The sequence below is a fragment of the Natrix helvetica genome, assembly GCF_964273705.1.
Source record: "Natrix helvetica genome assembly, chromosome: 16".
Lineage (NCBI taxonomy): Eukaryota > Metazoa > Chordata > Lepidosauria > Squamata > Natricidae > Natrix > Natrix helvetica.
In genome coordinates, this window is record NC_138563.1 from 7,544,463 (window position 1) to 7,561,702 (window position 17,240).

The 17,240-nt window shown below is 48.9% G+C and overlaps 2 protein-coding genes across 3 annotated transcripts in view; one reads left to right on the plus strand and one right to left on the minus strand.

The window, feature by feature from the left end:
- NRXN2 (neurexin 2) overlaps positions 1-17,240 on the plus strand; it is a 363,942-nt gene that overhangs the window by 323,103 nt on the left and 23,599 nt on the right. For both annotated transcript variants that reach the window (XM_081968494.1, XM_081968495.1), the window contains one exon: positions 13,701-14,023. In XM_081968494.1, the coding sequence (XP_081824620.1) occupies positions 13,701-14,023 (323 nt within the window). The remainder of the gene's footprint in view (positions 1-13,700; positions 14,024-17,240) is intronic.
- The window catches only part of LOC309400198 (uncharacterized protein), a gene marked incomplete at its 3' end in the record, with an annotated part of 120,883 nt that continues 110,642 nt past the window's right edge, over positions 7,000-17,240 (minus strand). The window contains exon 8 of the mRNA XM_081968592.1: positions 7,000-7,166. The remainder of the gene's footprint in view (positions 7,167-17,240) is intronic.

Consider the following 17,240-nt stretch of genomic DNA (forward strand, 5'->3'; position numbering starts at 1 on the left):
TGGGGTTGCTTTTTATCTATATGGACCTTCCCACCCCCCACCCCCTACCTTTTGTGACTTCGGCTACCTCCAGTGAGAGGTTTACCCCTTGGAGTGACTGCCTCTCTCTCCACCACCTGCCCAACCTTCAAAACATCAGGTGGGCAGCTGAGCGGGAAAAGATGAAAGAGGGATACCAAGAGGGGTGGAACTGTAAAATTTTAGCAACCGCTTCTCTGCCCAGTTGCTGCGTGGGCATGGCCATGGGGGCATGGCCTAGTCATCTTCCTGCACCATGGCAGGGAGGGCATTTTCACCCACCCCAGGTTCCGGAGGCTTTCCTCGAACCTCTGGGAGGGTGAAAACGGACTCCCCTGGGCACCGCATGCCAGAAATGGGCCCATTTCCGGACCACTGGTACTTCTGGTAGGCCCATTTTTCGCCCTCCTGGAGCCTCTGCATGGGCCCTGCATTCACCTGGCATGATGAATGGGCCGCGTGGAGACTCCTGGGAGGGGATCGTGGGGTGGGCGGCGTCAGACGGTCCCTGTAAACCACTGATTTGGCAAACCAGATTAAAATTAACATCCCGTTCCCCTGAAAGAGTCTGAACCTATTGTGTCCCGTCAGCAGAGCTGGCAACAGAGTCGGACGGGGAGGAGGTTGAGGTGGAACATGGGCCAGTCCTGGAGGGCTCTGCATCAGAGGCAGAGAGGGGGCCAGAGCTGCATGCCAGTTATCAGCTGCCTTCAGAGCCAGACATCAGGGAGGCAGAGGAACAGCTGGGGCCTGTTTCCAGTATGTGTGTGCGCAGAGCTTCCAGAAGAAAAGAACAGCTAAGAAATCGGGGTCGACTTGGGAGTAAAGTCACAGGTGGACCGTGAATGCCCCCTCCCATAGGACATAAAAGAGGAGCGAAAGAGGAGTGGGCTTTTGCAGGAAACAGTTCGTTCATTTGGTCATTAGATTTGTTTCAGGAGTGTGAAGATCTGTCCCTGAATCTCAGAGACTCTCTGCCCAGAGTCTTTCCTTGCATTTAGGAAATATTGACATGGCAGCTTTCCAAGATAGATAAGGTCTGTAGTCATAAATACGCCTTTGAAAGACTGTTTGCCAGGCCTTGGCTCAATGGGAATGAGAGGAATTCACATTTGTTTAATAAAAGGGGTTTGTCAGGACCAGGACTCTGCCTTGTGCTTTTGGGGGAAGACTAGATCAGAACAGATGCATCCCACCCCTGGATACACGGACATTTAAGCAGGTCAGGAAGGCATGGGATGAATCTTAGATGTGATCCCTCAATTTTTTTTCCCCACCGAGAAGTCAACCTATCGGTCCGCTTCCCTAAGTCCCATCATCGTCTTCCTCTTTGCCTCTTCTCACCAGCTTTGAGGCTCTACAAACCTCTCTGTTTCTTAAAATTTCTTGGACGATGCATCTAACCCCTTTGGGACGAGAGCTGCACCTTTAACACTTTAAACTCAGCGGGGAAAGAATGAGCAAAAAAAAAAAGAAGAAGAAGAAGAAGAAGAAACAAACAAAAACCCAAAGAAGAAAAAGATCATTTCTAAATTCTAACTTAACCATCTAATCACACTTTTAACGTGCTTTTTAACTCAAATCAAAGTACTAAACCGCATTTTTAACCGCTAAATTCCAAAGGGCTTAATAATCATTGGCAGGCGATTATTCTAAAGGGGGGGCGGCGGGGGTGGGGGGGCAGAAAGGAACCTTTTAAATGTATATATATATATATATATTTAATGTCGATGCCTTGATGGTTTAAACAGGCTGTAGTTACCAAACCAAACCTGTAAAAAAATATAATTAAAGGGGTTTCTAAAGTAACCAAACCAAACAAACAAACAAAAAAAAAAACGAGAGGAGGAAAAAAAAAAGGAAGAAAAAGCAGCAGAAATTCAGGTGGATGTGAAAAAGGGAGGGGGGGGCTATTTATAAAGATTGGGGAAGGAATGTGGAAAATCAGGGGGAAACGCAGAGCATCAATGTATGTGAGTAACTCTTTATTGTTATCAAAACAGCAATGTCTTCCATGCACTTTTTTTCTTTCTTTCCATCACAAGGAGGGAGGTATGCAGGATGGGGCACTGTTTTAGGGGTGCAGAGGTAGAGGAAGACGCCCCAGAAGGCAAGAGGGGTACACTTTGGGGGAGGGGGGGCTTTTCCCAAACCATTTTCACAGCCCTCTTCCTGCGAAAATGAAGCCTATTTGGATAGCACGATTGCTGCTTGCTTCGTACAGTTCTAGGAAGGTTGCTAACAGATGAACAGAGTTGGAAGGGACCTTGCAGGTCATCTAGTCCAACCCCCTGCCCAAGCAGGAGACCCTACATCTGCCTCTACCTACATCCTCCTGGTTGTAAGGGCAGAGAAGGAAAGCAATCCCCCTCCCCAAAGCCTCAAGCTTCTGTTCCACCTATAAATTGTGCACACACACACACACCCAAAATGAGAGAAATGGGATACACACACACACACACGCATATATTAAAAATTGGCCGTTGTCTCTTACTAAAAACTTGGGGAGAGATTTTCTCCGTGGCTTTGGAGGGACCTGTTTTCGTGGCATCATTAGAGCTGCTTTTCCACACACATTGAACATTTCCCAGCACAAATGTGTGAGAATTCACACCATTGATCACAGTTGGGGGGGGGAGGGGGGAGAGAATTGCAGGACAGGAAAAAAAAACAGCTGGAAACTTCACAATATTGTCCCCCATCAGGAAGGTAGCCAGACAGCAAGAGCTAAAGCTTTGTAGAATTTGCAAACAGAAGGACAGACTTTCTGCCGATAAATGGGATTTATCGTTTATTGTTTACCATTTACTGCTTGCAAGCTGCCTCTGGAATTGTAGAAGTCGTAGAAAAAGAGAGTTGGAAGGGACCTTGGAGGTCTTCTAGTCCAACCCGTGGTTCAAGAAGAGAACCCTATACCATTCCAGTCAAATGGCTGGGCCAGTCTATTTTTGAAAGCCTCCAGTGATGGAGCATTCACAACTTCTGGAGGCAAGCTGTTCCACTGGTGAATTGTTCTCACTGCCAGGAAATTCCTCCTTAGTTCTCAGTTGCTTCTCTCCTTGATTAGTTACCACCTGTTGCTTCTTGTCCTGCCCTCAGGTGCTTTGGAGAATAGCTTGGCTCCCTCTTCTTTGGGGCCAACCCCTGAGATATTGGAGGACTGATCTCATGATGCCACCCCCCTCCCCCTACCTGGGAAGTTCTGGGTCTTCCTAGTATTTGCCCACTAGAAATAATGGCAAGGCCTTTCCTCTTTCCTGCCTTTGCAGCAAAGCCCCCTGTGGTTTTTCCTACTAAAAAGGGGAAGGGAGGGAAGGAGGGAGGGGAGAAGATAGGAAAGAAAACAGGAAGACAGGAAGGGAGGGACAGGAAGGAAGGAAAAGAGGAAGGAGGGTAGGAAGAATGAAGGAAGAGAAAGAAGGAAGAGGAAATGAAATAGGAAGGGAGGGAGGGAGAAGGAAGGAAGGAAGACAGGAAAGAAAAGAGAAAGACAGGAAGGGAGTGACAGAGGAACGAAGGAAAGAAAACGAGGAAGGGGGGGAAGAAGGAAGAGGAAATGAAACAAGAAGAAAGGGAGGGAGGGAGGAAAAGAGGAAGGAGGGAAGAAAGGAGGAAGAGGAAATGAAACAGGAAGAAAGGGAGGGAGAAAGAAGGAAGGAAGGACAGATATGAAAACCCACAACTGGACTATGTGGGTTAGATTAGAACAGCCGAGATGTAGAAGTTGAAGAACTTCAACTTATGTGATTTCCTACCGTTTGACGTTGTACTCCAAGGTGCTGGATTGCAATTGGGAGGCCTGGGAGTTCCAGCCTTCCCTTTGGCCAGTCCTTCTCTCAACCCCAGGAAGAAGGGAGCCAGGCAGGCAATCCTGTAGCCCCCAAGAGAGGACAGGCAAAGCTAACCATCATTCAGCAGAGGAAATAGGCTAACTGGGTTAAATGCAGTGCAGTAGCACCCCTGAATGGCTTCAAGAGATCCTGAAGTAGGGTTTGTGTGTGTGTGTGTGTGTTTCTCTTGTTGCAAATTCCCGGTTGAGCAACAGGCTAAGAGTGCATCCTGTTCCCCATTTCCCAATCCCCCCACCCCTCCCCGCAAGCAGGACAAAAAGAACCAGGAATCCCAGCCAATGATTTTCTTCGAATCCCAGGACAGAATTCCTGCTGAATTGATCCGATGCGTCCAAAAAAATGGAAGAAACAAAACACTCTCCATATTAGTGTCTGTGAGATAATGGGTGGAAAGCGGGTGGGAAACGCTGCGAGACGTATTACGAAGCTGCAGGCGTAGACGGTGTTACAAGAGAAGCATCCAGATGTAGATTGAGTTTGTGGATGGATGCGTGTGAAGGCAACATCTGGGTTTGAGGACTGGAAACATTCTTGTTGCTCCGTGTGCGAAGGAGAACAAGAATTATTTCCCAAAACTCTAGACTTTCTGAAGTACAGGTAGCCCTCGACATACGACCACAATGGAGCCCAAAACTGACGTACCTAAGCCTGACATTTGTTAAGTGAGCTTTTGCCATTGTACAACTTTTCTGGCCACCGTTGTTAAGTGAAGCCCTGTGGTTGTTAAGTTAGTCACACGGTTGTTGAATGAAATCTGGGTTCCCCACGAAATTCGCTTGTCAGAAGGTTGCAAAAGGGGGTTGCGTCTCTCTCTCTCTCTCTCTCACACACACACACACACACACACACACACACACACTGGGACATTGCCACCGTCATAAAGATGAGTCAGTTGTGCCAGCTTCTGAATTTTGATCACATGAGGCTGCAAGGGTCATAAGTGTGAAAACCGGTCGTGTCACTTTTTTCAGTGCCGTTGTAACTTGGAACGGTCACTAAATGAATGCTTGTAAATCCAGGGCTACCTGTACTTATTTTTTGAAAAAAATATATCTTTAATTTTCTTTTTCTAACAAAACAATTTTTAAAGACAAAAACGCAAAATGTTACATTAAAAGGGAGAACTAAAACCACAAACTCATAGGATGGAACTATTTTAAATTGGGGACGGAGCTGTATTTTGTTATGAGATGATGAGGGGCTGCCCCCAAAGAAGAGGGGAGGGTCAGCCTACATTCCAAAGTAGGACAAGAAGCAACGGATGGAAACTAATCAAGGACTGATCCAACCTAGAGCGAAAGAGAAAATTAACCAGTGGAACAACTTGCCACCAGAAGTTGCGGGTCTGCTCCATCACTACAAGATTTGAAGGATTTGTTTTAAATGGTATAGGGCAGTGATTGGCAAACCTTTTCGGCAGCAAGTGCCAAAATGGGAGCATGCAGGCATGTGTGTGTGCTGGAAACGGGAAGAGCACCCTGCTCCGGTGCTCATGTGCATGCCGGAAAGATGGTTTCCGGTCGTACATGCGTGTCACCCACCTGCTCTTCCGGCTTCTGGCATGCATGCATGCATGAAGACCAGCTGGCTGGCGTGCATGCACATGCCAGGAAGCGGAAATCATCTTCCCGGCAAATGCATGCGCACCGAGCGGCGGCTCTTCTGGTTTTCTGGCGCTCCCACATGCGTGACGACCAGAGCAACGGGCCATGGCTCTTTGTGCCACTTCTGGCACGCGTGCCATAGCTTCACCATCACGGGTCTCCTGCTTGAGTAAGGGGGTTGTACTGGAAGACCTCCGAAGTCCCTTCCAGCTCTGTTATCCTGAAATAGGAATATGAATACAATTTGAGGGCTGCAGTCAGACTTCATCGCTGGCAGGAGGCGTAAGGGAGGGGTTTATTCACATCACGGAGTCGTGCGAAGGGGAGAACGTTCATTGAAAGGATTGTCCATTGGTTGGTTCAAAAGGTGATTATTTTTTTTAATCTAGTGACATGTTTGAATTATAGGCTCTTGAATGGGAAAAGGGAGAAGGTTGGTACTGGCATGCTAAAAGCAGGACATGATGGGAATAAAACATGAGTGAGTCTAAGAAGGATACAATGGGATGGGATAGGATAGGATAGAAAAAATGGAATGGAATAGAGGAAGAGAAGAGAAGAGAAGAGAAAAATGGAATGGAATAGAAGGATAGGATAGGATAGGATAGGATAGGATAGGATAGGATAGGATAGGATAGGATAGGATAGGATAGGATAGGATAGAAAAAATAGAATGGAAGAGAAGAATAGAATAGAATAGAAAAATGGAATGGAATAGAAGAATAGGATAGGATAGGATAGGATAGAAAAAAATTGAATGGAAGAGAAGAATAGAATAGAATAGAAAAATGGAATGGAATAGAAGAATAGGATAGGATAGGATAGGATAGGATAGGATAGAAAAAAATTGAATGGAAGAGAAGAATAGAATAGAATAGAAAAATGGAATGGAATAGAAGAATAGGATAGGATAGGATAGGATAGGATAGGATAGGATAGGATAGGATAGGATAGGATAGGATAGAAAAAAATTGAATGGAAGAGAAGAATAGAATAGAATAGAAAAATGGAATGGAATAGAAGAATAGGATAGGATAGGATAGGATAGGATAGGATAGAAAAAAAAATTGAATGGAAGAGAAGAATAGAATAGGATTCTGAATGGAATGGAATAGAATAGAATAGAATAGAATAGAATAGAATAGAATAGAATAGAATCCTTGCTTGGCCAAGTATGTTTGGACACACAAGGAATTTGTCTCTGGTGCAGATGCTCTCAGTGTACATAAAGAAAAATAAAACAGAATGCATTCATCAAGAATCATAAGATACAACGCTTAGTGATAGTCATAGGTTACTAATAAGCTATCAAATCGTACTAGGAAACAATTAAAAACAATATAAATTGCAAGATGCAAGCACCATGGTTATAGTCATAAGTGGGAAGAGAGAGAGGTGCTAGGAAGGAAGAGAAGAAGACTAGTCTTCATAAAATATCTGACGGTGTTGTGGGGATTATTTCTTTAGCAGAGTGATGTTATTCTGGGGGGAAAGTGGTCCTGGTGTCTAGTTGTTCTGGGGTGCAGAGCCCTATAGCAAAGGAGGAGGAGTCATCTATCCCTTCAGTTGGTTCATGGCTTTATGGACAAATGAGTAGGGAAGGCTTTTTGTAAAGTCGGTTGCGTAGTTCGCTCGCCACGTGGTGCAGCGAGAACCCAGCTGACTCTCACTGCATGTTTGATCGATCCTGGATCTGAATATGAATGTAGCAAAGGTGAAGGAAATGGCAAGTCCTCCATCAACAACACGAAAAACTAGAGCACGTACATGGGTTTGCAGGCCGTAGTGCAGCTAGTCCTTGACTTATGACCACGATTGAGCCCGATATGTCTGTCGCTAAGCGAGAAAGGTGGATTTCCCCCCTCCCCTCCATTTTATCACCTTTCTTGCCACCGTTGTTAAGCGAATCACTGCATTTGTGAAGTTAGGGACACGGCTGTGAAGTGAATCTCGCGTCCTCAATTGACTTGGCTTGTCAGAAGGTCACTAAAGAGGACACTGCAACCGTCGTAAATATGAACCTGTGCTGCCAAGCATTTGAATTTGGATCACGTTACCATGGGGACGCTGCGGTGGTCGTAAGGTAAAAAATGGTGATAAGTGCGAAAAATGGGTTTTTTTCAGTGCCGTCGTACCTTGGAACGGTCACTAAATGAATTATTGTAAGTCAAGGACTGCCTGTAAGGTGGTCCTGAACATAACGACTGCTACCGAACCTCTGATATTTTGTGGCTAAGCAAGGCAGTTGTTAAATGAGCTGCACCTCATTTTATGACCTTTTTAGCCACCGTCGTTCAGCGAATCACTGCAGTTGTTAAGCGAATCGGGCTTTGCCCATTGACTCTGCTCGCTGGAAGCTGTCTGGGAAGGTTACAAGACTTCTGTTGTTAAGCGAGACATGGGTTAATTGAGCTTTGTCCCATTTTATGATCTCTCTAGCCACTGCTGTTCAGTGAATCACAGCCGTTGTTAAATCGGTCACACGGTTGTTAAGCGAATCTGGCTTCTCCATTGGCTTGGTGCGTCAGAAGGTCTCCAAAGGGGATCACAATGACCTTGGGTGTGCGCATGCGCAGAGCTGCCAGATGAAGGGGAATGGCTAAAGAACAGGGGTCGACTTGGGAGGAAGGCCACAGGTGAGTGGCCCCTCCCGTAGGGAATAAAAGAGGAGCAACAGGGGAGTGGAGTTTGCAGGAGAGACAATCAGTTCGCTTCATCAGTTCGTGACTCTCCGAGACTCCTTGCAAAGGTTTTGCAGATCTCAGCCTGGCAGCTCTCCAAGCCAGAGAAGGTCTGTGACCGTAAATCCTCCTTTGAAAGACTTTGCTGGGCGTGAAGGAGCAGAATTCACCGTCAATTAATAAAAAGAGGTTTTTTTTGTCGGGACAAGGACGCTCTTGGGGAGTCTCGGTCAGAGCACAGCACAGGTCGTCTTCATTTAATGACCATTCACTTAGCGGCCATTCAAAGTTGTGATGCCCCCACCCAAATGTACCTACAACACGGTTTCAGAGTTCTGACCGCTGTGCACACACAGAGACACACAAACACACCGTCATGGGATAATATTTTGGGTGCTTAGCAACCAACTCACGTTTACGGACCCCGCAGTCACATGACTGCAAATTTTGCTCAAAGCTAGTTGGATGCAAAATGCAAACATGCTTGTAAGATCAGATAAAAGGCATGGGACGACCCATTTAACAACTGCCACACAACTTATGACCCTAATTCCATACATGTAGTCCTCAACTTGCAACAGTTCATTTAGTAACTGTTCCAGTTCCTCTATTAACAACAGCACTGAGAACAGGTGACTTGTGACCATTTTTCACACTTAATGACAGTTGCACGTCTCCGGGGCAACATGATCAAAATTCAGACACTTGCCAACTGACTCACAGTTATGGCGGTGGCAGTGTGCCAGGCTCCTGTGATCCCCTTTTGACAAGCAAAGGTCAAGGGAGAAGCCAGTTTCACTTAACAACTGGGTGACTAATGTAACAATTACAGAGGTTCACTTAACAACTGCAACAAGAAAGGTTGTTAATTGGCGGGGGGGAATTCATTTGACAGATGTCTTGCTTAGCGGTGGAAATTTCACACTGAGTAGTGGTCGTAAGTCGAGAACTCACATTCCATTCAGCATCACGATTGCAGCAAAAAACTGGCTCCAGCAATGAGCCTCTAGGAATGCCAGCAAGCCTGAACAATAATGTAGGTTTACACGAACCCACAATGGGCGAGTCATATTAGCTACTTAGCCAGTTTTGTTCATGAATTATTACACACCAAGCTTGCTAAATGCTCTTAGTTTGCACAGATGTTTGATTTGGCCCTGGTGCTATTTTCTCTTTGGGTTTCTAGACACAAATACCCACAAACGCACTTCGTTTGCAATGAGTAAAATTCACTCTTGCATTTATTTCATTGCAGCATCTCAGCTTGAGTCTCTGGTCATCTGTCCCCTGCCTAGCACATGCATGGGATTGGCAGTTCATATGTGCAACTCTGCATGCACGTGGAAAATCACACAGGAACCCAGAATAAACACACCAGCGGACAATATGAAATCTGTAGAAAAAGGGGCCCTTAAGAACCAAGGGTGGCTCAGGGGCTAAGATGCTGGGCTTGTCGATCAGAAAGGTCGGCAGTTCGGCGGTTCGAACCCCTAGTGCTGTATAACGGAGTGAGCTCCCGTTCCTTGTCCCAGCTTCTGCCAACCTAGCAGTCCGGAAGCAGGTAAAAATGCAAGTAGAAAAATAGGAACCACCTTTGGTGGGAAGGGAACAGCGTTCCGTGCGCCTTTGGTGTTGAGTCATGCCAGCCAATGACAACAGAGACGTCTTGGGACAGCGCTGGCTCTTCGGCTTTGAAACGGAGATGAGCATCGCCCCCTAGAGTCAGGAACGACTAGCACAGATGTGCCGGGGGAACCTTTACCTTTGACTAAGGGTTTTGTAAAGCTTATTTTCCAAGTCAGCCCAGAGCCCAAGCCAAGATGGATTGGCTTCCTTGTCTTGGAAGCTGCTGAATTTCGATCCCGAATTATTACAGGCAGTCCTCGACTTACGAAAGTTCACTTAGTGAACATCAAGTTACAACAGCACTGAAAAAAAGTGACTTACAAACTGTTTTTCACCATTACGGATGTTTCCGCCTCCCCATTTGTCATATGATTTATATTCGGATGCTTGACAACTGACTCACATTTATGACGGTCGCAGGGGTGATGTGATCCCCTTTTGCTACCTTCTGAGAAGCAAAGTCCAAGGGGAAGCCAGATTCAACTTAACAACCGGGTTACTAACTTAACGACTGCAATGATTCACTGAACAACTGTGGCAGGAATAGTCATAAAATGGGGCAAAACTCACTTAACAAATGTTTCATTTAGCAACATAAATTTTGGGCTCCGTTGCGTTCGTAAGTTACCTGTAATCCCTTTTCTGCATTCGGGGCCTCCTAGGCTGATCAAATGGATCCATGATCCAATATGATCCCTGTGCAAAGCTGCAGGTATAATAGAATAACTTTAGAATAACTTCATTCTCAATTTCAGTGTAAATCGGCATACATTAAAATTAAAATTACATTAAAATTCAGCTAATCGGCATACATTAAAATGAAATGTTGTTGCATACGGCTGCATAACCATGACAATAAATAAATACAAAATTCTGCATATACCCAAGTATATTATAGGACACAGATTTGCATACTTATTTACACACAGATTCCTCAATTTACGTCCATAACTGCATCCCAAATTAGGAAATTTGTTAAGTTTTAGCCCGTTTGACGACTTTCCTTGCCACATTTGTTTAATCAATCAATATCAATCAATCAGAATAGAGTTGGAAGGGACCTTGGAGATCTTCTAGTCCAACCCGCTATACGATTTCAGGCTCTGAAATCACTCCTTTAAAAAAACTTCCAGGGATGAAGCATCCACAACTTCAGGTGGCAAGCTGTTCCACTGGTTAATTGTACTCAGTTAGGATGTTTCATAGTGAATCACTGACTGCACCTAACTTGGTCGTTAAGTGAATCCTGCTTCCCTCTTGACTTGGCTTGTCAGAAGGTCGCAAGAGGGGATCACGTGACCCCGGGACACTGCGACCGTCATAAACGTGAGTCGGTTGTCAAGCATCCCGATGCAAATCAGGTGACCCTGGGGATGCTGCAAGGGTTATAATTGTTAAAATCAGCTGCAGGTTCCTTTTTTTCAGGGTCGTTGTAACTGTGAACAGTCACTAAGTGAACCGTTGTATATCGAGGACTACCTGGACAAGATTAGCGTCTCCTGGGAAGGAAGTTTGAGGGGCTTTTGTTACCTAAATTAGATCATTCTCTTCGACGGGGGTCTGAACGAACCCATTTTCTGGATTCACCCCATCCTTTAAACTAGCCCAACTCAATGCAGATTAGGCCTCGATTTATGACACTTCATTTAGTGACCGTTGGAAATTACGACAGCGCTGAAGAAAGACACTGCTGACCCTTTTTCACAGTGACGGCTGTTGCCATATGCCCCCTGGTCATGTGATCAAACTGACTCATATTTATGACGGTCATGGTGTCCCAATGCCTTTTGGCAAGCAAAGTCAACGGGGAGGCCACTTAACAACCGGGTTACTCATTTCACATTTGCAGCGATTCACTTAACGACGGTGGCAAGCAAGGTCATAAAATGGAGGGGGGAAATTCCCCTCACAAAGGTCTCACTCAGCAACAGAAATATTGGCTTCTACTGTGGTCGTAAGTCGAGGGCTACCTGCGTAGCAAGGTGAATGTTGCATACTTGACTGGGTACAGTGAGGAGGTTGGGGAGGAACCTGGGCCAGTCCTGGAGTCTGGGGAAGGCTCTGATGGAGGCTCTGTGTTGGAGGCAGAGAGGGGGCCAGGGCCGTCTGACAGTTATCAGCTGCCTTCGGAGTCAGGCATCAATGAGGCAGAGGAACGGCTGGAGCCTGTTCCCTGTGTGCACATGCGCAGAGTCACCAGACAAAAGGAACAGCTAAAGAACAGGGGTTGACTTGGGAGTAAAGCCACAGGTGGACGATGAATGGCCCCTCCCAGAGGAAATAAAAGAGGAGCGAAAGGGGAGTGGAGTTTGCAGGAGACCATTCGTTCGCTTCATTGTTTCCTGACTCTCCGAGACTCCTGGCCAAGTTCTGCAGAGATGGGCCTGGCAGCTCTCCAAGCTAGATAAGGTCTGTGACCGTAAATCCTCCCTCAAAAGTCTTTGCTGGAGGTGAAGGAGCAGAATTCACAGGAAATTCATAAAAAGGGTTTTTTTTGTCGGGACGAGGACTTTGCTTCCTGCTCTTAAGTGCCAGTAACCGGAAGACCAGCTGGCCAGTGTGCAATCGCGTGCCGGAAAACGGGAGTTTATTTTTGGGCACCTGCATGTCCACTTGGCAGTTTGTCTTCCGGGAGGCATCCCTTTTTAGCACTCGATGCTGAAAAGGTTCACCATCCCTGGCCTAGATGCTAGATCAGAAAGGGGGGGGGGCTCAGGAAAGGGAGAAACGGGGGCTCTCTTTCCAGAATTGGGGAGAGGGGGGGAGAGAAAGGATGGAGAAGCAGGGAGGCTGGACACTGCAGCCCCATCTGCCCCCCCCCCCCTTAATCAGAAAGAGGAGGGGAGCAGAAAGAAGGAGATGGTATTTGGTTCTTTGGGCTGCAGGCTAAAGCAGGGACCCTGCTGGACCTCTGGGGTTTTCCTCCTCCCCCCCCCCCCAGCTGGTGAGCAGCTTCAGGTCTCTGGGATTGCATGGGTGGGGGAGAGGTAGGAGGCAGGGCATCCCATCTGCTTAAAATCCTCCCAAGGCTTTGATGGAAGGGTGGAAGGAAGCCAAGTTAGAAATAGGGAGGGGAGGAAGGAGGCAGGGAAGAAGGAAGGAAGGAAGGAGGATGAAAGGAAGAAAGAATGGAAGCAAATGGAGAAATAGGGAGGGGAGGGAGGGAGGGAGGAGGCAGAGAAGGAAGGTTAGGAGGAGTATGGATATCACAGAAGGAGGGACGGACAGAAGGAAGAATGGAAGCAAAGAGAGAAATAGGGAGAGGAGGAAGGGAGGAAGGAGGCAGAGAAGAAGGAAGGAGGGAAGGAAGGGAGGGAGGAGTATGGATATCACAGAAGGAGGGACAGACAGAAGGAAGAATAGAAGCAAAGGGAGAAATAGGGAGGGAAGGAAGTAGGCAGGGAAGAAGCAAGGAAGGAAGGGCAAGGAAAGAAACAGAAAAGATCAGTGAGGGAGGAGGGGACAATAGGAAGAAGTGGAAGGAAGGAAGGAAGGAAGGAAGGAAGGAAGGAAGGAAGGAAGGAAGGGCCGTTCAGGAGGTGCAAAGTCTCCCCAGAATTGATAGGAGATGGCGAGTGGAGGCGATGGCTGGATTCCCACTTGGCCCCCATCAGAGGGGCCTGGTAGCTGCCATGGGGCCCCAGACCGAGCCTGGAGGGGGTGGTTTGGGGGGAAAGCAGATCTGCTCAGCTGAGGGTTCAAGGGGCCGTTTGTGCTTGGGGGGGGGAACCGCTGGGGAAAGACCCCAGGGATCAGGAGGCTGATGCCTGTGGAAGCCTGCTGCATAAGGGGAGGCAGGTGGGGGGGCTGCCTGGCCTGACTTGTGCCCGCCCTCCCCTTGACAGCTCTGGTGTTGGGATGCCACGGCCGGCCGAGCCCCCTTTTCACCTCTCCGCCCCTCTTTGTGGCTCCTCCGGCAGGTCGTCAGCTGACCATCTTCAACAGCCAGGCCGCCATCAAGATTGGAGGCCGCGACCAGGGCCGCCCCTTCCAGGGCCAGGTCTCGGGGCTGTACTACAACGGGCTGAAGGTCCTCTCCTTGGCCGCCGAGAGTGACGCCAACGTGAAGGTGGAGGGCAACCTGCGGCTGGTGGGCGAGGTGCCCTCCGTCATGACCACCGAGACCACGGCCACCACCCTGCTGGCGGACATGTCCACGACCATCATGGAGACCACCACCACCATGGCCACGACCACCACGCGGCGGGGCCGTTCCCCCACCATGCGGGACAGCATCACCCAGGTGAGTGGGAGAAGGGGGGGATGGTGGTGCGGGGAGGGAGGGAGGGAAGGAAAGAGATGGGAAGGGAGGGAGGAAGGGAGGAGATGAGGTGTGAGTGGAGGGGGAAGGGAGGAAGGAAGGAAGGAAGGAGATGAGGTGTGAGTGGAGGGGGAAGGAAGGAAGGAAGGAAGAGGTGTGAGTGGAAGGGGAAGGGAGGAAGGAAGGGAAATTAGGTATGAGTGGAGGAGGAAGGGAGGAAGGAAGGAAGGAGATGAGGTGTGAGTGGAGGGGGAAGGAAGGAAGGAAGAGGTTTGAGTGGAGGGGGAAGGAAGGAAGGAAGGAAGGAAGGAGATGAGGTGTGAGTGGAGGGGGAAGGAAAGAAAGAAGGAAGGAAGGAAGGAGATGAGGTGTGAGTGGAGGGGGGAAGGAAGGAAGGAAGAGGTTTGAGTGGAGGGGGAAGGAAGGAAGGAAGGAGATGAGGTGTGAGTGGAGGGGGGAAGGAAGGAAGGAGATGAGGTGTGAGTGGAGGGGGGAAGGAAGGAAGGAGATGAGGTGTGAGTGGAGGGGGGAAGGAAGGAAGGAGATGAGGTGTGAGTGGAGGGGGAAGGAAAGAAAGAAGGAAGGAAGGAAGGAGATGAGGTGTGAGTGGAGGGGGGAAGGAAGGAAGGAAGAGGTTTGAGTGGAGGGGGAAGGAAGGAAGGAAGGAGATGAGGTGTGAGTGGAGGGGGGAAGGAAGGAAGGAGATGAGGTGTGAGTGGAGGGGGGAAGGAAGGAAGGAGATGAGGTGTGAGTGGAGGGGGAAGGAAGGAAGGAAGAGGTTTGAGTGGAGGGGAAGGAAGGAAGGAAGGAAGGAAGGAAGGAGATGAGGTTTGAGTGGAGGGGGAAGGAAAGAAAGAAGGAAGGAAGGAAGGAGATGAGGTGTGAGTGGAGGGGGAAGGAAGGAAGGATAGCTAGGAAGGAAGGAGATGAGGTATGGATTGAAGGGGAAGGAAGGAAGGAAATAGGAAGGAAGGAAGGATAGCCAGGAAGGAAGGAGATGAGGTGTGGATGGAAGGGGAAGAAAGGAGGGAAGGAAATAGGAAGGAAGGAAGGAGGCCAGGGAAGATCCAAAGGAGGCCTTGGCCAGGAAGTGGGGCCAGGAGCCAAAATCCCCCCGCCCTTTGCAAATGTTCCCAGTGAGATTTTGGCCGCCAGATCCCGGGGGAGGAATCCCAAGGCCCACCGGAGCCATCGGAGAAGAAAAAGCAGAAAGCTGCAGCAGGAAACCCGACCTTGAGGGGGGGGGCATCTCAGCCAGCCTTTCCCCCACTTGGTGAACCTCTGGGGCCTCCCGGGTGCCATGGAAGGGCCCGGCACGACGGAGGGAGGGGGGGGGAAAGAAAGGCAGCAATGCACGCCTTCCCTTTGCCCTTCATCCCAGGAAAGGGTCAGCTGAGAAAACAACCAACTGCTCTTGCCCGCACATGAAACTGGCGCCAAAAGGGAAATTAGGACCACTGGCAGCCCCGGCAGAATGTTTCTCTCTCACCGCAGGCTAACAAGTCTGTCCGGCAGGGAGATGGATAGTCGTCTGCCACATCTATTCATCTCCACCCCCTGCCTTTGATCCCCAGAGCTCAGGTGGGACTTTGCTAGCAGTGGTGGCTTTTCCATCCCAAGGACCAGCCCATAGATTTCCACTGCTCTCCTTCCCTCTTCCTCCTCGGAGCTCCCAGGTTGCTCTGATACTGACCCTGATTCCCACGCCTCTCCTTCCCCCTCCTCTGATTCAGCTGCTGGACGACCATTTTTCACATCTCCATGACCATATTATTTACATTCGGATGCTTGACCCAAGCGATTCGCATTTACGACGGTTGCAGTGTCCCCGGGGTCACGCAATCCCCCTTAGCGACCTTCTGACAAACCAAGTCCATAGGGAAGCCAGATTCACTGAAGAACCGTGTGACTAACTTAACAATGGCAGCGATTCGCTTCGCAACGCTGGCAAGAGGTCGTAAAATGGAGCAAAGCTCACCTCAGTGAGTCACGACGGTTGTGAAGCGAATCCGGCTTTCTCACACCCCCGGGAGCACTACGACCGTCATAAATGTGAGTCCGTGGCCAAGCGCCTGAATTTTGATGACATAATCACGGGGGACGTCTGCAAGGGTCGTAAGTGCGAAAGACGGCCGTAAGTCCCTTGTTCGCAGTGCTGTTGTCCTTTTGGAACGGTCCGCTAAACAAACTGTCGTAAGTCGAGGACTCCTGTGTATCGCCAGATTCTGCGCAGCACCTAAATGGATCCTAAAATCCAGGTTTTTTTTTTTCACTCCTAAATTCTGCTGCTAAATTCTTCTCCCACCGTTTGCAACACAAGAGTGCTTTGTTGACAGAATCCTTTTCTGACCAATCTGGAATTTAAACGGGAGCCTTTTTCCATTTAAAGCTTATTTATTTTGGCCTGGAAAGACAAGCGCGCAGCTGAGAGAGCCCACAGCTGGATTGAGCCAGAGGGGAGGGAGGTCCTTGCAGCCCCTTCCCCAGCCTTTGGGAAGCAACGCGAAAAAGAGGAAAGGACTTTTTCAAAAAATAAATGGAAATAAGATTTCCTTCCTCTGGCTTCACAGAATCCTGCTGGGGGGCGGGGAGGGGAGGGGAAGTGGTTCCTCTTTTTGGGGATGCTTTGGGGAGGGGGCTGAGGATTCGTCCTCCCCCCCGCCGCTTTGCAGCAGTTGGGGGGGAAAAATCAAACCCGCCTGGCCTCGCCAGAGACGGCTGGGGCTTTCCTTCTTTTGATGGCAAGAAAAGATGAGTTTTTTTGGGGGGGGGAAGGAGGAGGAGGAGGAGGAAGGGTTGAGGGGAAGCGAACATCCTCCTCCTGCGGTTGCCATGGCAACTGCATCAGCAGCAATTAGGCTGTCCTGGTTTTTGTGAGAAGAGAAGAGAAAGAGGGGGGCGGGGGAGGACCAGGGAGGGGGAGGCTAGGGAGGGAGGGAGCTTGCAAGGAACGTGGGGGGGGGGTGTTGTCCATGGTGCAGCTGGCTGGCGGACAGGCGGCCCCTGGAAATGCTCCACGGTTGCGGTGGCGGCTTTCGTTTTCCCCAAAACGGCAACGTTGCCAGAAAGCAGCAGACAAACACACACACACACATCTTTTGTATGGGGAATTTCCAGCCTCTCCCCCCCCTCCCCCCGGCAAATCTCTCTGTCCTCGATGTAATGGCCACAACGGGAATGCAATTCCCATGGCTAAGTG